This window comes from Echinops telfairi, unplaced genomic scaffold, assembly GCF_000313985.2.
Source record: "Echinops telfairi isolate 266 unplaced genomic scaffold, ASM31398v2 ScPeMD7_23;HRSCAF=83, whole genome shotgun sequence".
Taxonomy (NCBI): Eukaryota; Metazoa; Chordata; class Mammalia; order Afrosoricida; family Tenrecidae; genus Echinops; species Echinops telfairi.
The window spans coordinates 30,970,338-30,992,837 of NW_022103920.1; the positions used below are offsets into that span (position 1 = coordinate 30,970,338).

At 39.0% G+C, this 22,500-nt stretch overlaps 1 protein-coding gene across 1 annotated transcript in view; it reads right to left on the reverse strand.

Moving 5' to 3' along the window:
• FOXP2 (forkhead box P2) overlaps positions 1-22,500 on the reverse strand; it is a 301,261-nt gene that overhangs the window by 13,478 nt on the left and 265,283 nt on the right. The window contains exons 15-16 of the mRNA XM_045288939.1: positions 21,868-21,937; positions 20,899-21,062 (exon numbers count right to left, since the gene is read on the reverse strand). Coding sequence (XP_045144874.1) covers positions 20,899-21,062; positions 21,868-21,937 — 234 coding nt within the window. The remainder of the gene's footprint in view (positions 1-20,898; positions 21,063-21,867; positions 21,938-22,500) is intronic.

Here is a 22,500-nt window from a genome sequence, read left to right on the forward strand (position 1 = left end):
TCATTTGTTTTTTGATGTGAGGAGGATAGTGCATTTGCAGTTCATTCCACCAATCAAGACGGTTAATCAAGCTTTCTATTTAGAGGATCTGAAATGATTTCATAACAGTGTGAGACAAAAAAAGGCCGGATTTTTGGCAGACCAGGGACTGGTTTTGCCACCACAACAATGTACCTGCTCCTGCAGCCATCTGTGTGTGCCAGTTTTTGACAAAAAAACAGCATGCCTCTCTTGCCCCATGCACCCTAATTCACCTGACCTCCCTCTGTGCTACTTATTTTTGTTTCCTGGAATCTTAGAGGGGCATGAAAATACAGCGATTTAATGACACAGAAGAGGTGAAGAAAAAAAACAAGAGAGGTGCTATCAGCTAGCCAAACAGATGAGCTTGAAAAAAATGTTTCTAAGAATGAAGTGGCAGATTTGACAAATGTATTAAGTGTAATACAGAGTATTTGGAAGAACTCTGCCAAGACCTCTGTTAAAGTTTGAAACAGGAAAGGTGAAACTTTGAAGGTGATAAGGTTGTTTTGTAAAATAAATAAAAATTCCATAGCTTTGAAAAAAAAATTTCCGTGTTTGTTTTTTTTTTAGTACCCCATCGTATATCATTGTTAAACTTAGATGGACCTTGCCTAAAAACACCAGAAAGGTATTTATCTGTGCTTTATTGTCACTACAAAAGTATTCCATTGTGTAGATCATAAAAAAATTATGGATGTATTGTAAAGAATGGGAATTTTACAATTATGCTCAAGCAGAGCCTGTACCTGAATCAAGAAGCAGTCAGTATAGCAGAACAAGAGGACAACGTGTGGTTCAAGTTCAAGGAAGGTGTGTCTTAGATTGTATCCTCTCAGCACACTTATTCAACCTATATGCTGGGAAAAAGCAGAGAAACTAGCCATATGAAGAAGAAGACGGCCTCAAGATTGGAGGAAGACTCAGAGTCGGTGAATCCGAAGGCACTCAATGGCAGTGAGTTGGGACTTTTGGTTATTGCAAGGGGGAGAGCTGCTGCCAAGACCTCTTTTAAAGTTTGAAACGGCCAAGGTGAAGCTTGGAGGGATAAGGTGCCCCTGGCTGAAGCTGTGGCGTTATCAACCACTTCCTATGTGTGCTAAAGCTGAACACCAACTGTGGAAGACCTAAAAGAGATGGATGACTTTGACCTGATTGTGGTCAGGAAGAAGTTTGAAAGTACCGTGGACCACCAGAAGAGTGAACAATGTTGTCTTAGAAGAAGTACAGACAGAATGCTCCTTAGAAGTGAGGAGGGCAAGACTTTGTCTCCTGTCCTTCAGACATGTTATCAGGAGGAACCAGTCTCCAGAGAAGAACATCATGCTTCATAGAGGATCAGCACACACACACAAAAAGGAGTGGCCCTCACCCCAAAAAAAGAAGGGCTGACAGAGTGATTTTCACAATGGGTTCAAATCCAGCGAGGGCTGTAAGGTGGGGCAGGAGTGGGTAGTGTTTCATTCTGTTGAACACGGGGTCATCATGATTAATAATCAAGTTAACAGCACCCTAGAACAACAACCAAAACATGGAAGCTGTTAGGAAATAGATACTTATGCCAGAGAGCCCGCTATCGTGTGGACTAAGTCAAGTCCCCTGTGTTTGTAATTATGTTAAGAATATCAATATCACTTTGGCAGGAAACGGCAAGATCATATTTTCATCTCACTAAATGATAAGTTATTAATAAAACAAATCTTGCCAATTACTCATTTAACAAAAATGTATTGAGTACATTTTCTATATAAGACAGTGTGCTTTTATATATTTATCAAAGAACTTGCAGTCAAGTACAGGAGAAATATATCTTCAAAAACTACAAGATACTCCATGATATGATCGCTGAAGACAAATGTGTGCATAAGCAAATGTGGTGAAGAAAGCTGATGGTGCCCGGCTATCAAAAGATATAGCGTCTGGGATCTTAAAGGCTTGAAGGTAAACAAGTGGCCATCTAGCTCAGAAGCCACAAAGTCCACATGGAAGAGGCACACCAGCCTGTGGGATCACAAGGTGTCGAAGTGATCAGGTATAAGGCATCATCAGAACAAAATATCTTACCATAGTGAATGAGGGGGGTGGGGCGTGCAGAGTGGAGACCCAAAGCCCATTTGTAGGCCACTGGAGATCCAGTTGCACAGGGGTCTTGGGGAGGAGACGAGGCAGTTAGGTGCAATGTAGCAATGATGAAAAATACAACTCTCCTCTAGTTCCTAAATATTTCCTCGCCTCTCCCCCCCCACTATCATGATCCAAATTCTACCTTGCAAGTCTGGCTAGACCAGAGGATGTACACTGGTACAGATAGGAACTAGAAACACAGGGAATCCAGGGCGGATGATCCCTTCAGGACCAGTGGTGTGAGTGGCGATACTGGGAGCATAGAGTGACAGTGGGTTGGAAAGGGGGAACCGATTACAAGGATCTACATGTGACCTCCTCCCTGCGGGACGGACAATAGAAAAGTGGGTGAAGGGAGACATTGGACAGGGCAATATATGACAAAGTAATAATTTATAAATTATCAAGGGTTCATGAGGGAGGGGGTAGCGGGGAGGGAGGGGAAAAATGAGGACCTGATGCCAGGGGCTTAAGTGGGGAGAACAAATGTTTTGAGAATGACGAGGGAAATGAATGTACAAATGTGCTTTACACAATTGATGTATGTATGGATTGTAACAAGAGTTGTATGAGCCCCTAATAAAATGATTTAAAATAAAACTACAAGATAACCAGACATAATATCTTAAGAGAAGTAGCAATTAAGTAAATCAAGGGGTTGTGGCCTGGAGAAACTATTTATCTCTAAGAAGAAGTCTGATGCTTTAATAACATCAATATACATACGTATGTATTTGTAATGTAATGCATAAAACACACACAAAGCAAGAACAAGTTCAGATGGAGACAGAAGTAAAAGTATTGACTATCCTGTTGCGAAAACACTTCCTGAATTTGAACATCTATTCCAGATGGTTTTTTAATTCAAGTGCCATTTCCCCCACACCAATCAACTCCCCATTTGAAATATAGAGAGTTTGCTTCAGGCAGGATTTGAGGTGTCTTACAAATTACACTGGAGTCCTTGACAGAGCCCTTAATAAGTAAAGACACAACAGCTACTTCAAATAACTAGCATTAGCTGCTCCCAGGAATAAAACAGATGACACCACCTGAAAATGGGTGGACTCAGTTTAAAAACAAAATAGAACCACACAATATGAAGGAAACCCCACCCCAGCCCTGCCCCCCAAATACCCCAACTCCCAAACTAATGCGTTTTCAAAGTCCGGTTTAAAAGATCTTGAGTAAGGATAATAAATGGACCTATTTTCATATATCTTAAGGCAGGAGTCTGAGTCTGCATTCTCTTCCCAGTCATTCATTTATTATTTGAGCACCTACTGTGTACCTGGTAAGTGTACCATTACACACTGAAGAGTACAAACCATTGACATAGAAGGTAAACCTGTCAAACGTGAGAGTCACTGTATAATTTCTTATACACCTGATGAAAAGTATGTCATTTAAGTAGAATCTGAAATAACTGTGGCTTTACTTTAAATCAATTATTTCTCAGACTACAATTCAGGGATTAATGACAAATGCTTTAAATATTGTTTTTGTCTAAGTCATAGAAGACATGTAATTCTATTTAGTCTTCTATCTGCTATTTACAACAGAAAAGTAATGAAGTACATTTCTTGCTCAAAGACATACCCTGTTCCAATCTGATGTAATTTTTTGGGAGGACTGGACACCTATTGAGTTTCTTTAGATAATGGGAAGGAAATATATATTTAGTGATGGAGAGATGTGAAGATATTTATTATTCCTTAGGAAACAATGGGTACAAAGATAGTAACTGAAATGGAAATATCACCAGAACGCCAACAGTTGCTTTTGGTGACACGGGAGAAAATCAAATCGATATATATTATTTGCAAACCACTGGCCTCTAGACTTTTATGAACAATGGTTCCTCTTCTCATTGTCTCAGTCTAACAGAGAAAGTAAGTTTATGTATGCAAGTAACTCCCATCCAGGGAAAAATATGATCTATGCTGTAGTAGACAAAGTGTTATGAAAGAAGGGAGATGAATTCTGACAGTGTAATCAGTGGGGTTGAAATCTTATTCTCTGCCAGCTGAAAGACCATTGATGAGTTTAACCAAAGGAGTGAAAAGATAAGAGTTTTAGGATGATTAATTTGCACAATATAGGCTGAGTGTAAGAATCCTGGTGGTACAACAGCTGAGCGCTGGGCCACTAACCAAAAGGTTGACAGCCTAGAAAGACCTATGGGGGCACTTCTACCCTGTCATACAGCCGGGAGCAGCGAAGTCTTTGTTCTGATTGCTCTTACGCTTCGATATGTGAGGTACTTTCTACATTAAAGAGAGAGGTGCCTAAGGTTTTGTCCACAATTCTAAGAGGTAAAACACTGTTGTGTGAAATCTTGTCTATTCTGATGCGTAGCAGCACCGCAGGACAGAACAGAACTACCCCATAAAATTTCCAAGACCGTGATCTTTTGTTTTTTGCAATAAACTAAAACTTTTATTATTGTCCTCGTTATTCAACATGTCAGAAACTCACTGAAGTGAAGGCCACTGAAGAACGCATGATTAGTTATGATGAACTTACAATCACATTATTTAAAATGTCTATTAATTATACAATTAATATCTGATGCACTATATAATTGCAGAAAATGTCCATTTATATTTAATTTGTATGTTAATTGTATCTATTGTACAATCTTTATAATCTGTTACATATTTTGTTCCTGGGTAGAAAAACAATTTGCAGCTTCACAAATCTACAGTGTGTCCTGTAGGCTCACTGTGCGTCGGAATCAGATTGCTGGTAGTGAGTTTGGAGCTATCCATTGGTTATGTGGAGGAGGCAAGTTCCTAATAGCCTTAGAGTTCTTTATTTTTATTTTAATATTTTGTATTTTTGGTGAAAATTAGCACAGGAAAACATGCTACCATTCAACAGTTTCTACACATTATGTCCAGTGGCATTAGCTACTTTGATCTTTTCAAAAGCACACTGTCAGGCTTTCTCCCTAGGAGCACCTGGTGGCTTAAAATCAACAACCCTTATCAGTTAGTAGCCAAGTGCGTAATTCTTGAGAGTCTGCTAAATAGCACCTCCAAAGAACCAGCCAATCTCTTTCTTTCTTAATAAATGTAAGTGCAGTCAGAGGCACCTTGGAAGTAAATCCTGGTGATCTACTTTGAAAGAACTGCCACTGAAACCCCAGAGAGCACAGTTGTACTCGGACATAGGCAAGGTTTCCGGAGTCAGAATCAACTTGATGACAGTTCTTCTATCACATCAGTCTGGAAGCTACAGAACTCAAAGATGTGCTTTTAAGACTCCTGTCCAATGCCATCTTCTGATATTACTCTCTAGGCAGACTGCCCATGCCAAGTTCAAGGGATTATTACACATTCTCTGTATGAGAGTCATACTTAATATTTTAATTGGTTTTGCTCATTGAATATTCTTGTGATTTTTTTACTCACCTCTCTGATATTAGGTTGATAGATAGAATGATAAATAGATAGAGATGGATGAAAAGTCAAAGATCATTAATTTCATACAATGCAAACTAAAAAGTGACTTCATTTTAAGTCTTAAAGCTATAATCACCGTATAACTTTTTTTGATGCCTCTCACTGGTCTGCTTGCATGCACTTACATCTTAGATTTCTCTATTTGTTTTTAATTCTCTTCTTCCCTTCCCCTAGCCCCTTCTATCTCAGTATTTATGGGCTTATGTTTCTACTATCTCTTTATTGGCACAACCTGTCAGTGGGTTTTTGTTTGTTACAGTTTTTAGCAAGGCATGTTGCACACAGTAGGTGCTCATTTATTGTTTATTCAATATAACGAGGGCAATTTATCGCTGGACCATGCAGCCTGCCAACCTTTCTTGAAGGAGGCACAAAGTAGTAGCTGACTTTAATGCTCTATTTCAATCTTTCAGTTTTATAGCTCTCTTCCAGTGATGACATGCGCCAAAAACACAAAAAGAGGACTACCTCCATTAAAGGGCTGACTTTTTTTTTGCCTAAAGAAAAGCGTTGCTTCTTTGTTGTGACATTTAAGGGTACCCAAGGCACCAATGGAAGACAGAAGACATGCTAATGTTGGCTTACAACCTAAAGCAAAGGGTCAAATTATCACGTGGAAGTTTATCTTTTTCCATTGTAGTAATACAGTGTGCTGCCTACAGGAATGCAAACTACTTTCATTTCCCCCGTATTCAAGACTAAGCAAAAGGTGGGGCCAACTGTTCTGAGTGCTGTGTCTAGAGCTCAAAATGCCTTTAAGTCAACAGATGCTAGACTATAGAATCACAAAGGCACATTCTCATTCTTGTTTTTTAATAGATTATCAAATGTAACAATGAGCATATAATATCCTCACTTATGAAAGATGGGCAAAATTCAAATTTGATCCTTTCAGAAATATCAACCACTATCATGGAATTAATGATACATACTGTAAGGCTCCAATGTTAAGACACAGTTAGCAAATGCTGTGAGGAAAAATTAAAAAAGAAACAACTTAAAGACACTTCCTGGCTCATTTCCATAATACAGACCATTTTAGATGATATAAAGTTAATTTCAGCAAACATCTAGAAGTCCAGACTCAAGTTTCACTTGCTTAAACTTGTTTTTATGTTGTTACTTGAAAAAAGGCAAGTTCCTTTTACAAACGCTTCGTCAGATGACTTTAGCTATTTGAGAAAGTTTTCAGCGCAGTAAAGTAAACCTAGTATCAGATAGAGTAATGAACATCTTTCTTCAAAGAAATGCGACCAATTCTTTTAAATCCTACAAAAAGGTTTTGTATGTTTTCTCCCTGCCCAAATACACATGAAGGACATAATATACTTCATGTACTAACCTTGGATCACTGGTAAAAGAGTGTTACACAAAACGTTATTCTCAGAAACAACTTTAGGACCTCAGGTTTACCGGTGTTAGGTGCGAGCGGGTAAGTTCTGACCCATAGCGGCCCCACGCACAGCAGAATGAACCACTAACCCGTCCTGTGCCACCCTTAAATGTTCCTACACTTGAGTCCATTGTGGCAGCCATTCAATTTTACGATGGAAACTGGTTTTATCTGACCCAATATAGAAATATTTCCTCAACCAATGTACATGTACTCATATAGTACTTTGAAAAGCATACTGAACATATTAAAATATGTATAGCCCTCACATGCATCTGTTTCCCACTCCCTTCAGCTTGTTAAAATCCTTGATTTCAAAGTATCTTGTGCCTTATTCCTACGTAATTTAGTTTGGAGACCTTTTAACTTTCACGGTATACACTGATTAACTTCAACTGAAAATGTTCATAAGCATAAAACTTCTTCATTTCTTTATTGTTCGTTATACATTTGTTGACTAAGGAACTGAGGCTGCAACAGTCAAGCGCTCAGCTGATAACAGAAGGCCGGGCAAACTCCCCTAGGGGCTAGTTCTTCAGGAGCGTGAGCTAAGGATCTGGCCAAGGACTATTACAGCGCAGGAAACACTATCGATCGGGCAGTCTGCTCTTGTTGACTGGAGTCAAGATGAGTCAAAAATTGACTCAAGGACAATTCAAAGTAACTACCGATTAAGATATTTTTTGAAAATGAAGACTATTTTAAAATTTTCAGACTAGACTGGGTATCTCCACAAGCAACACTCTCTATTGATTGCAGAGGTCTTGATTTGACAAAGTATTATAATATTAAAATGATAAACCTGACTTGAATGGTTAAAACTGTGTCACTTGATCCCCCTTCTCATACACGTTGGGCCTGATCTAGTTTTCAATATATTCGGGGTCCCCCCCCCTTTCATATTGGACTTTCTCTCTGATCTATTTTGTCATTGAGGGTCGTCCTCTTGAATTTTTGTCATATGTTGTTCTGTTTTTCAGTATATGGAACCAAGGATTGATGAACCTATATTTTTCAGTATATGGAACCCAGGATTGATGAACCTATATTTTTCAGTATATGGAACCCAGGATTGATGAACCTATAGAGATAACATGTAGAATAAGGGTTCCTGGGGGTGCAGTAGGGGAGGAGGGGTCAAGGGGAGCTGATATCAAGAAATTCAAGAAAGAAAATGTTTTGAAACTGTGATAGCAATTGTATAATACTACATGATGTGATTGACCTGTAGACTGAGATCTATATTAGTTCCCAATAAAATGGTTTTAAACAAACAAACAAACATTCTAGTTGAGAGGAAATAGCCAGACATGACGGGACCTTCTTCTACTCACTATCTCTACTTAGTACTTCACACATGGCTATTGAACGCAAGATGGCAATTACTAGAATCTAAGCATTCAAAATGAATAAAGTTAATAGCTAGCACTTTAGCTATGGATTTTATATGTTTGACTATAGTTTTAATTAAATCAGTTCCAGTTTGTTTATGACATAAATACAATTTTTTGAAAATGTAACGTGTATTTTTAAATGTAAGCACAAAATTGTCTATTAAAATGGAAACATCTCATTTTATGAAGGTCACTCTTTGTTTTAATGATTTGTGTTTGAGCAGCTAACTTCTATTGCCTGACTCCCAAGAAGTAACAGGCACATGAAACATAAAAGTTGTTTTCAAAGAGGTTTCACAAAAAAAATAGTCAAATAATTGATGCTTGTTTTAAAAATACACAAGAAATGGAGATTATGGAGGTAAAATTTTTTTCATTTTTTTCTCGTACATATAAGTGGAAATTATATCATTGAACTTGAAATTTGATGTATAGTCTATAAAGCTCACAAGTTTAATTGTCTCTACTGGATACAGTCAGGCTAAAAACATTTAAAGTAATGTGTCTTAAACATAGGTAACTGTTAGAGAAAGTGTTTGTATTCTCATTTAGGAAGTATTTACGTTTATTTAACATATTATAGAAATGAACATGATAGGTAAAATGAACATTTCAGAAAAGGGTGGGTGCGGGGCAGGGTAAAAACAAAAAGAAAAAAAATTAACATTTCAAATGGGCAAATTTCCCTTTAAAATAAAATATCTTGTTGGTATTTTTTAAATGAAAACTGATCTTAAACTTGTGTGAGTGATTATATAACTGAAGTTATTTATATTCTCAAAAAATTATTTCCTTAATCCTGTTGAAGATTTTATCTTTATGGAACGATAATCCCGGTTTCTTTTGATAAAAACTAGATTTCATATTGGCTCAAAAATGCCTAACCCCTTTATTTATATAATTAAAAATATATAGGGCTGAAACGAGCTCTTATTTTATCAACGAAGAAAGTGTAAGCAGATCTTTATTAGCATGGTTGTACTTTTTAACCAATTTCTTCACTTTCAAGATTGGCTTCTCTTTTGTAGATTAACATTTCCCAGGAAATTTCTGGCATTCCCAGTCCTTTTGTTTTGACTTGAATGTGTTTGCACCAAGCTACTGCCACTAGAGGATCCCTGGTGGTACCATGGTTACCAACCAGGCCAAATGTCGGCAACTCCAAGGAAAGAAGAAGTGACATTGCACTTCTCCACAGACTTACAGGCTGGGACCCTGGATGGGGAAATCGTACATCGCCCTCTCTATGTTACTGGGAGTGAATACTAAGTCAATGGGAGTCGGTTGAGATTTCTGGTTTACGGTCAGTAGAGTGAGATTCATTCATTCAGAAACATCACTCCCTTCTATGGAAGTAAAAATTCTCCTGTACAGCTCTTGGTCTAAATAGTCTTCAAAGAAATGTGGACCTGTGCAAATTAGATCCAAAAGTTACGGTGGTCAAATGACTCCTTTTAAATGTATGTCTTGTATGTTGTGAGGTGCCCGCCAAGTCAGTTCTGACTCAGTGACCCTACATACAATAGAATGAAACCCTGGCTGGTCCTGCATCATCCTCACAAGTGTTACTATATTGAGCCCATTATTGTAGCCACTGTGTCAATCCATCTCTCTGAGGATCTTCCTCTTTTGTGCTGACCTGCTACCTTACCTATAACTTTTCTACAGGGCTAATGATAAACAGGCAAAGCCATTTACATATATATTTTAAAGCCCAAAGGCAACTTTCATTATCATATATTTAATGAAATCTTACTCCCCCACCACCACCCATTTTTCAAATGCTGCCAATTACCGTTTGGTTGTTAAAAAAAAATGTTGATTTCAGATAACTAAAGAAAGTGTTCCCTTTGTTTGTCTTACCATTTTCTTGGTACACTTTATAATCCTATATCCCACAAGATCTAACCTTGCGGTGGAGTTCCAAAGTTCTATTTAAAGTCAACAGAAATTCTAGGAAACATAGCTAAAAGGTGAATTAAGGTTAACGGTACATAATTTTATAATTAGATGTACATATGCATTCCTATATATGCATGTATCAACATTTCTCCATTATGTCCTTATCTTCAGAATTTTATTTAAATTTATGCAACCATATTTATAAGACATTATATTTTGTTGACTTCCAGCTTCCTTCCCAAATACCCTCTGATAGTTTTGTTGATAAAACCTACACATACACTGTATTTTACACTACAAGAATTACACTAAATTTGAATGTACCAAAGTGACATATGTGGTCAAATCAGCTGTTAAAAGTGACACAGCAGATGCAATTCTTTTGCTCAATGATGAGCACAAAGATCTGTTCCGAATCTCAGAATCAAATGAGTTGCCCATTATTGACCAAGTGCAATTGAGTTACAGTTGCTTCATTCTATTTGTCTTTCTAAGTGAAAGGCTTCCCACAACAATTCAGCCATAGTTCCAAGGAACTCACATTCCTAACTTTATGGCCAGGTAGTAACAGAAAGAAATTCTAAATTGCCTATTGATCCTCAGGCTTTAAGTCATCCTTGCTGCTGCTGTTTCCGCTCTCCAGTTATCTTATTCATCCAAACACCCTGTTTGCCTCCTTCCTCAGACCAAGTTTAAGTCATCAATGTCAGGATGCGTAGAAAACTATATTAAGTTTTGCCCCAGTTTGTCTTGAGTACCCAGCTTAATAACATGTGTCTTTAATCCTTGAAACCCGTGACTACAAAGCTCCAAAGTCTTGTAACGATGGCTGTGGCTAGCCCTGCTTGAGTTGAGTTGCTTGGTGTTTGTTTTTTTCTTCCCAGAACTGCTATTTATTGTCTCTTTCCAAACTGCCCTGATAGGGCTTTGTCCAGTCCCTGCTTATTCTCCCACATGCAACTGTTTGGGCCATCTTTACAGAGACTGAGCTGCTCTTGGTAACCTAAGGGCTACGCCACTGGTCCAGCGCATCTCTGCGGCTGCCCGCCCTGCTGGGATCATTTCTCGACTCAAAATAAGCTATAGGCCTGATTCAAAATCTAGTTTTGTTTTCCCTTGAACTATGCTCAGTTTCTATTGCTTCTAAAAATAAGAATAGAGAAGGGACTTAAAACAATTGTACTACTAACTCTAAATGTAGTTCATTAAGCCTCCTCCAACATGCTAGCAAACAGGACCTTAGATTTCGTGTTGCCAATGCAAATCTACTGATCATATGAATAACGTCACATGACCAATGGTTACTTTTTCCTCTCGCTTTGCAAGTGTCTCACTGATATTTATGGATTTTTAAGTCTTGAAAGATTCAGATAATATTTATAAAAATAAAGTCATTGTTTCCACCAGTTATGTGAAAGTATTTGGTCATCTGTTGCTTACATAATTTATATGAATTATTTAATTGTATCCTCATTATAGAATTGCTTCTGGGATGCGAGAAACCCTGACATACAGTTTTTAACTGTTTATTGATGTCAAAGTAATCAGACCTATCGTGGTAATTAAGCCAATGATAACTTTTAACTTCTGCCACAGTAGGCAGGATGCACATAATTTTAGCACATATTAAATTAGAGTGGCTTATCATGTAAATTACCTTCACAAGTTTTATGTCAAAAGCTGAAACTGGAATACTATGTAGATTTATAAAAATCTTCACTTTGCCCTGAAAAATGAATGCTGAATAGCAATAGTCATACTTTAACGATTTGATCAATGACTTTTTACCCTGAGAGAAAAGCTATCTTTAATGTTAGTGAAAATGAAGATACATCTTCTACCACAGTTCTTTAGACGTAATGCAGAAGCAGCAAGCTACAAGGCTGTCAGCTCAAAGTTTTGTGACAGACTTTGCCTAAATTGTGGGGATTCACACCATGGATGTCAAGTATCATCTGTGTAGTTCTCTAAAATTCCTTCCAAACCCTATAGGAAGTCACACATTACTACAATCGGCACGGTGGGGGTACAACACAGCTTAGCTACGGGCACGGTACCTTTGGAAGGATCTTCTTATTCACAGGATCTAGAATGAGTTGTAAGTCTTGCAGGTGGGGGCTGGACTAATGTAAAAGATCACAGCAGCTACTGATCCACACTTGTCACACTTGACAAAGGGAGCGAGAGATGAGACGATAAAGAGCTGGCATAAGCAGAAGTTCTACCCAAGCACTTTGGGAGGACATCTCTAAGCTAACTAGCAACGCTCATTAAAAAAAAGTTTAGAGATTAAAGAAAAATGGAATTAAATTGGAGCTGGAATTATAAGCAACCCAGACAGACTAGAGGGTAGGGCTGGGGTGGGGGTGGGGAGAGACAACAACATAAAAACGTTAAAGGTGGTTGAAAACTTGAGAACTGAAAAATTAGTGGGGGGGCGGGGGGAAGCATTAATGGAGCTTCATAGTGTAGCGTAAGAACCTATATTCTCAGCAAAGGCGATTCAGAGTGCTCAGGAAAGATAACATTGGAGAGAGCATCTCACTTGCTCCACCTGCCAGGCACTTGCCACTGCTTTCCCCGAGAGACAGCGCCAGCCCATTTCCCAGGCTTTTTGTGCACAGAGGGAGCTACGATCTGTAGGCATTTCAGATCTCACCCACCAAATACGTAGAATTGGAATTTTACAAATATCAATGTAAAATTAAAAGCCGTGACAGAGGAAAGCACAACAAGAAGCGATAATATATATCACGGGGCTTCAGAGCATTTGTGGGAAAATTCCATCATCTTTTCATTCCGTTTTTCCACGAACTATTTTGAAGCTTCCACATACTTAATTCCTTTCATGGTAAGGTCAACCCTAAACATTATGTTTCCATTCGGGATTTGAATCAGATGCTCAGGGCTACTTAAAAAAAACATCAGAGGTCCCTTTTAAGTGTCGTTTGGGCTAAAGTACTTGCATGGCGTCAAGATTGTGGGGAAAGGTCAACCCTAAACATTGGATAGTTTACAGCTGGGGTTTTTGCAAAGCCAAGCGTATTGTGAAGATACCATGGGATATGGGTGCTGTGTAGGAAGTTCTGGGTCTACAGAATACACATTCATTATGTGAACAAAAAGACTGACAGGGTCACCATTCCACTTCTGCAACACCCCACCTACTTTCAGTGATCCCTCCCTCTGACGGCTTTACCCCACAGTGCTGGCTTCTCAGAACACACCAAATGAACTTTCTAATCTTCTTTGGGAAATGCTTACATTCTTTAGAGAAGGTCATTAATTTCAATCTTCAAACATTTGTTTTAATAAGAGAAAATAATAAACTTTGGCCACTAGCAGACTATTTGCTAATAGAAATGAAAAGTGAGGAAATGATAGAGAGGCTACAGAGGATTCAGAAATGACCTACAGAACCTATCTGCAAAGCCCACCATTGGAGGCTCCAGCAATAACCTCTAGGGATAAAATTTAAAAATAGGAAAATGGGAAGATCATTTTACGTTCTTATAAGAACAAAAAAGCAAATCCGAGTCACGTTATTAAGAGTGAGGGGAAACAATTTTTAAATTAAAAAAAAAGCAGTGGCTGAGTTGAACTAAATCGGGAAGGTACTGCCAGTCAACAACCAGTGGCCATCAAAGCAATCCTAACTCCAGCAGGCCTGGCACCTGGGGGAACAGAACTGGGCACCGGAGAGTCATCAAGGACTGCCTGCGGTCATTAGGAATTGGAACGGACTCAATAGTAGTGAGTTTGGAGTTCTCCAAGTTATTTTTTGTAGTTTTGTTGGAAGGAGATCACCACATCTTTTTTCCAAGGCGCCTCTGGGTGGAATCAAATTACTACAAGAGAATTAACTATTTGCATAATGCAGGGACTCAACACTAAAATTTTCTTTTTGCCTCAGATTAGGAATTAGATTGGCAATGGATTGATCCTACCAGTACAGGTTCACCTTCCAAGTCCTGTCTAAATGTTTTCTGCTCTTTTAATTGATTTAAAACAAATACTTGGGGTGATGGGAATTCAAATTATTTAAGCCTACCCATAGCATCTAATCTAAATTACATTTTTCCCCCCTCTCCTTTAAATGGCTAACAACCTGCCTACATTAGCAGTCTAAAGGATTTCTGTAGGGTTCTCCAGGACTCTGAAAACCAAGTCTAAGAAAAGAATGCCACTCCGGCCTAATAGAAGAGTATTACACAGTGATAATCAGCTCAGATCCTTAAAGGAAGGTCAGACCATGGCTGGCTCTGCCACTCTTTCTTCAACAGCAATAGAGACCAAAGATTCTAAACATGCATGGAAAAGAGTTAAAACAAATTCTCTAAAACAGAAAACAGAAAAGAGTCCACCTGACTTTAACCTTTCCTACATTTCTGCAAAAGAGTTCTCTGAAAACCCCACCTGATTTATATGGCATTGCTGGCAGTAAACTTGTTTTTCTTTTAAAACTTGCCTCCAGCAAGATGTAAACAAACAAACAAAAACCCAAACTCAATAAGGTCTGTGAGGATCATCACAAATAGAGTGGTCTGCCCAGTTCTCTATTGACATCAAACTGGACTGTTATAAGATACATTCAAATCAAATCATTAAAATAGAAATTAAAACCAAGTGAATTCTGCCAACACACGAAAAGATCTTTAAGTTGCCTCTTTAAGGTGGACACTGCCTTGAACGATCTCTCTCCCGTAGGATCTCTTCTGCTCTCCCTTCCATGCTCTAAGAGAACCCATGATCCCCCTTTTATCCTCAAACCATTTCTAACTAACTGTCACCTCCAATTTGACTTTTCATAATTAATAGCAAACTTTTTCTGAATGCCTACTCTGTATCCTATGATGTGTGAGGGGTTTTATATATCTTAGTGTCGTCTAAAATATTGTCTCTGTTGCTATAAGACTTGTGGAGAGAAAATATTTTGAGAATGATGTACAAATGCGCTTTACACAATTGATGTGTGTATGGATTGCAATAACAGTTGTATGAGCCCCTAATAAAATGTTAAAAAAAAAAGACTTGTCATTAAACAAGGGGTAGCTTTACAATGAGCCAGCACTGTGTACAAATACTGTGTATGCACACACATGTGCACACACATACATGACACTGTTGAGTTTCAAATCAGGTGCAAGAAGTCAGTTTTTCAGGAGCATGGAACAGAGTACAGATCTCTACAACAAAGCTCCTGGGGAAAACAAGCGCAGCTGTACTACAGTAGGCAGAATTTAGAAAAGGTGTAGAAGAAAAAGGAACGCACAAAACAAAACAAACACCCCAGAAAGGCAAATTGTTTGGGGAAAAATAAATGGAGAAGTTTGACAAAAGCTTTTATGTTGATTCAATAAAACTTTGATGGGTGGGAAAGTGCTCAGTACGGAATGTCAAGACAAGTGCGACAATTTGGCGCGCCTTGCCTCTGGCAGCACTGTAGAGGTGGGTCGTTCAAACCCACCAGCAGCTCTTCATAAGAAAGATGGTGTCATCTGCTCTCTGCTTTCATCAACATTTCCAGTATTGGAAATCTTATGTAGCGTCCCACAGAGACAGAATCTGCTTGATGGCAGTGGGTTTTTGTTGTTGTTTTCTTTTGTTTTTGTGTCTCCCCAAAGAATTACAAGCACCAATCTGTATCTATTCCACCTTTTAATGTTTCAAAGCAGAGCCCTTGGTGATGTAGTGACCTACAAATTGGGCTTCTAACCACAATCACCAGCTGCTCCCCAGGAGAAAATGAGGCTCCCCATTCCCGTGAAGATTCACAGCCTCGGAAACCCACAGAGCCAGTTCTACTCTGTCCTGCAAGGTTGCTGTGAGCTGGAAGTGACTGGCCAGCCATGCCTTTTTTCTTTTTCGGTTCTTAATGATTCAAAGCATTTACTCTAACAGGGAATTCAGGTTCTTGGGTTCGCCAAGTAAAACACAGAACTCATTTCCCCCTTTGAGCCTGTCTTCCTGCATCTGCTGTTTCTTTCGGCGTGCTCTGCAGAATTTCTATGACTTTTCCACTTGTCCCCAGCAATCACTCCGTTGCTTTGTCCTAGGATTTCTTCCCACAGAGCTTCCTTGTGCTCCATGCCCGGCTTGCACTTATGTCAGGCACTATTTCCTGCAAGAATCTCGCCAACTCCAGAAGCTTATCTCCAGACTCATCAGGCTGGCTCATCAGGGCATTCAACACATTTTCAGAGGACGCTTTAAAACCCAGCTGTGGTAATGCCAAAGTCAAACTAACGCAAATGCCACAGCTTGATATTGAAGTCATTCAGTGGTCTGGTCCCACCTGTTTTCTTTTGCATCTTTTAAATGACTCTCAAACGCAATACTCCATATACTTTTTACTGAGGTATCATGATTCTGCTTGGTTTTGACTCTTTTCATTTGAATTGCTCATTGTCTACAATCTCAGGTAACTTTCTCTTAACCGTAAAACTTCCAGGTACTCTGGACTTGGAGTCGTGTGCCCCTAACATACATTTCTGTGTCACTTTGTATCACACTTTAAAGGCACTTACACCTTGGATTTTTAGAGGAGATCACAAGAAAAAAAGGTATGGAAACGAGCCAGTTAGTTATGGAGAAACTAGGAAAGGGTATTAAAATGCAAGGCGACATCTCTAATAGTATTTGTAGTTTTATTTTAAGTGGTTGGCAGTTCAAATGCACTATCTGCCTTATAGGAGAATGATGGGGTTGCCCCCTCCTGTGGAGATTTAGTCTTAGTAACCCTGCTTAAGGTCACGAAGAGTCATAATTGGCTCGATGGCAGTGGGTTGGGGCGCTGGGCTTTCTAGTGTCATTTAGAATGACAGCGAGCCTTTGCAAAAGGTAACACACACCAGCCACAGAGCACATTGAGGGAGACAAGGAGCACTCATTACATTTGCACGAGTATTCTATGAGGTAGGATTACTATTGATCACCTCATTTTCAGCTGAGCGAACAGAGGAAAGAAACGCCCAGTTACTTGCCCAAGACCACTTGGCTACTGACTCCGAGACCCTGGTCGTCTGGTACTAGAGGCCACATGTGTACTTGAACAAGCGCCAATGCCCCTCTTTTATAACACTCATCAATTGCTTCCTCATAACGACCCACTGCTAAAACCGAACAATATCTGCATCATGACTTTATTTCAGGCTATATCAGCATACTATGCAAAAGCTTTATGAAAACTTCTTTCTGTTTATATTTCAAAGTCTTCTGAGTTGCATTAATTTATAGGGCACTAACCTTTTTTATTATCCTTTTATTAGAGACTCCTACATCTCTGGTTACATGCATACATTGATTGCATCAGGCATGTTTGTACCTATGTTGCCTTCGTTCATTTCCACACATTTACTTTCTACTGAGCCCTTGGTATCAGCTCCTCATTTTACCCCCTCCCCCCTCTCCCCATACCCTCTTGGTAGATTACAAATTATTCTTATTTTGATATCTTACACCAACCACTGTCTCCCTTCCCCCATGTTTTCTATTGTTCTTTCCCCCTGGAGAGGGGTGTATGGCTATGTGTTGATCATTGTGATCAATTCCCCCTTTCTCCCTTCCACCACATCCCCCCTACCCTTATGGTATTGCTATTCCCATTTCTGTTCCTGGATTCCGTGTGCCGTGAGCCCCCATCTCTTTTGTGTACCTGTGTCCATGCTCTGGTCTAGTCTGAATTGAGAAGCAGCACTGGGGTCCTGATAGTGGGGCATGAGGAAGCCTCAAGGAATGAGAGGAATATAGTGTGTTTTATCGTACCCTGGTTGACTTATCCCTTTTCTGTGGTCCCACTGTGGGGAAATTGTTCCACGGTCTACAGATGGGCTTTGGGTCTCTGCTCCGCCCCTCCTCATTCTCCACAACATGTTTTTGTTTGTTTGTTATGTGTCTTCTGATGCCTATCACCCGGTCCTGAGGACTCTTCGTGATTGCACCAAAGGTGTGCTTCTTCCACGTGGGCCTGTTACTTCTCTGCTAAATGGCCACTTGTTTAACTTCAAGCCTTTAAGACCCACACGGTATATCTTTTAATAGGCGGGCACCACCTGCATTCTTCCCTACATGTGCTTATGCACCCGCTTGGTCTTCAGCGATTGTGTCGGAGGGTGAGCATCCCAGAATGCCGATTTGTTAGGAGAACTAAGTGTTCTTGTATTGAGGGAGAGTCTGAGCAGAGGCCCGAGGTCTGTCCACTACCACAGAGGACACCATCTTTTGAGAGAGCACTTTAGCTCAGTATTTTTTTTCCCTCTTAAAATAAACTCAAAATTTCTTAAGATTCTTTAAGTTTAAGCATTTTAAAACTCTCTAAAGATGAAGCCACAGCACACTGCAGTGGTAATCCCTCAAAGCTATTTGGTTTACAAAAGGTAATGAGAGAAAAAGAAACAGATTCAAAGAATGAATGGCGACTCAATATTTTGCCTGACAAGTAACATCTGTTCATAACTTATCTAGGTTAAGAAGACAAGATTCGATGTGCTCTATTTGTTCCTTTTGTAAAATCTATTTCTAGATAGCCAAAGAAATCTTTCTTTTGTCTCTATATGCAAAAGCAGGTATTTTCAATGTCCTAATACATATATGTATAAAACGTACAACTGAATATAGACATATTAATTTTATAAGTCTATAGAGGCAGTAAATATATAATTTCTCTATATTATTTTACATATACTATAATTTCTCAGAGATATTTTACAATAATATTGTAGCTAAATGAATAATAAAATGAATTTCTAAATCAGCAATTGCTTAATAAAAAATATTGCTAATGTAAGAAAGTAATAATTAAGCACAATTATCAATTCAGCTTCTATACTATAATGTTGAATAAACTGTTTTATTGAATCATTATTTTTTTATTTTAATATCTTAGTACTGGACAATTACATCTGAAGTTATTTCTTTGCATATCTTCTATATGTGTCCTGCAACAACCACACTCTACTGTAGATTAGCAGAGGAAGTTACATCAGCACCTTAAGCACTTTTATTTTGAATACCTTTCATTTCGCCGATATAGGAGTTCTTCTTCTTCTTTTTATAAAGGGGGGTGGGTGTGGGGACAGATCTAACTCTTGTGTGCTCTTTAAAGTTTTATTGTTCTAGCGTGTTGTTCAGGGAGGGCGCCCTCACATACTCAGGACTTCTGAAGTCAAGGGCCTCCCGCTTCCACTGCATGGCGGTGAGGGTAAAGCGGGGCTCAGGACTTTGGTCCGATTGCTCATGCTCCTCGTTTGAGAGCGCTGCTGCTCTCGAGAGCACCTATTCATGCTCTCTCGACTTGGAGTTTTATTACGTCTTTTGTATCATTTAATACGTCGAAAGACACTTCCGAAAGACAAATTTTTCCATTTTGAAAAAGTAATGGTTTGGAACCTGATAAAACACATTAACATTCACAGTGTGTTCTCTCACACAGGTGAGAGAATAAAAGCGCTATCAAGCAATTAGGCACATGGTCTTAATGCGACGTTAATATGTCAGATGGAAGAAAATGTTTCAAAAGTCAACAAAAACAATATGCTGTGCAAGGTCAAATGGCACGGGGCACACACCGAGACCGCACCTCTCTGTCAGGTCTTTGACTTGAGACCGAGGGCAAAATTAAGGGGAGAAAAGGCAAAAAGAACAGAAGGGGCTATTCTTACCTCAAGAGCGTAAAATTCCAAACTTAGGAAATTTAACTCTAGGAAGCACTGACATAAATGACAATTCATCCCAACAACCAAATGGTGCGTATACATTCTCTAGATTCTAATTCCCCCAGCCCCTCTGAATTTGAGAGTTCTACCAGGGTCAATACTTTTCAGTAAACAGGAAAGTGATATGTCTGACACTACTGAATAAGGCCAGGCATTTTTTAAAGAGTCATACATATTTCTGAAATCCACAATACATCAATTTTTAATACTTCTACTCTCTCAGCTCCATTAAAAAGATGGTAGGGGAAAGATTTTAGAGTAATTAATGATATAGTTAGCTGCTAAATATTAATAGGAATCGTAGTCTTGCATAAAATATAACATATAAACCTTGCCAATACAGACGCACCAGTAATTAAAGTTGAATATGTAATTACCCTGATTTATAAGACAGGCAAAAAGTTACACTTTACTAGCTTCTATGTAAACTGTGGGTAACAGTTAAACTTTGCATTTTACGGTTTATAAAAATGGGTAATATCTTGACTACAGTTCATAAATGGTTTAGAGACCTGTAATAGTAGTAAAAATTACAACTCATTCCCTCATAGATATTCCTATTGCACTCTACCAACCACCCTGTGATAATGACCATCCTATCTATCCTCCTGTTAGATCCTACTTTATGCCCAAGACAATATTAGTAGGACGATGAATTTGTAGAGAGCTCATACTACAATAATTACAGGACATTTGGGAGAATCTGAAAGAAGTATTAAAACCCTACCTGATACATTTTTCCCTGATCAAGAACGTGGTGTAACTTAACCCCACTTAACGTGTATTTTTCACTTGTACACCATGAGAAACTTCAGAAGAACCCTGCATAGGAGAAGCATATGAACATGTGCAGGTTCTTTATGGCCCCTGTTAACCACACTTACATGTGCGGCTGAGGAGAACCGCCCGGACTGCTGTTCCCGTTGCTGTGCATGTGATCCAGGGAACCGTTCAGGTCTTCGTGGACAGCCTGCAGCAGGCCACTGGAGGCATTATTGATCAGTCCGGGGTTACTTAGCAAAGGTAAGCTGCTCTCCGCCAAGGCCGCCTAGCGAGATAAAAGGAGCGTAAACCAAGTTTTAAAATAGCCTAAGTCACTTTTACAGTGTGTTTTCTTTTAAGAAGCTCAAGGCAGGATACAGGTATTTCAGAAGAAGCATTTCCCTAGAATGCTGGCGAAAGACACTCACTCCTAACCGGCAGCAGAGGCATGAAGCATGATGCAAAATATCAACAGGAGCTCCTGCAGCAAACGTCCTCCTTCGTGTCTGGCCCTTCCACATAATGAAACGTTGTATCCCTGGCCCAGCATGCAATCTGCCAGGATAATATAAGCAGTTGCTCTGCTTTCTAAAAATGACCAGAACTTAACTCAAAATAAAGAAGTCCTGACATTTGGCTCCTCTGCATAAAAAATTATATATTATAATTAAACTTTAAAGTTTTTGCCACAAGCACCATGTTCCCCAACACTAGGATGTGAAATCATTTATGACAGCCTGGATAAATATTAATGCACAGCCACATGCATTTGCAAAAGCTTCTATCAACCCAGCGTTCGCAGGAAAACGGAGTGTTCCTGATTTTGCCACAGGGGGTCCGTCTTGCTTCTTCACATCAAAAGTAGCCGGAATTGGAACCAATACTTTCTACAGTGCCAGGTACTACAGCTTATTTGGATGAGAAACCAATGATTAAGAACAATCACAATCCCATCTAAAGGCAAAACTATGCCACAAACACACACACACACAGGAAAAAAAAAAAAAAGAAAGAAAGAAAAGAAAAAGAAAACCAAATAAGTCCATTTAAAAATAAAACAATTCTGGAAAAGCCACATTTAGTGATATTACCTGCAAACTGGCATTAAGAGCAGCTCCATAGCCTAAACTTGTAGGTATATTTTTGACTAAGGTTGGGCTTCTGGAAGAAAAGAAAAGAAAAAGATGAATTCTAAGTCAAAAGATCAAGTATTTCAATATCAATAATCTCTCTGGGGAAAAAAAAGTTAAGTTGTAGCTTGTTGTCTCAAATGACTGGTTTAAAGGGGGTGTTCGGAATGTTACAGGATAAGTTGGTAGACTTCAAATATCTAACCCTCTATGTACCATTCTATCTATCCTATTGGCCCTGGAGAACAAGGTATGACATTTTAGAGCATGGTTTGCAGGTAAAGTAGGGCATGACCTTGAGAATCCCCACACTTGCTTGGGACTGTATGAAGGTTTCACTTCCAAGAACAACCTTCAGATAAAAATTTTAAAATGTCAATATACAACACAATGACCAATTTGATGCAATCAGGAAATAATTAATGGTTAATTTCTAGAACACCATGAATTATCATAACAAATTACCACAGTTAATTAAATGACAATGTAATGGATTAACTCTTGAATGCAGAAACTAGCTCCTCCTTGACTATAGGCATCAAAATTCAAGGGCCTGTGGTGGATAAACCACATGCAAGCCATCTCCTTACACAA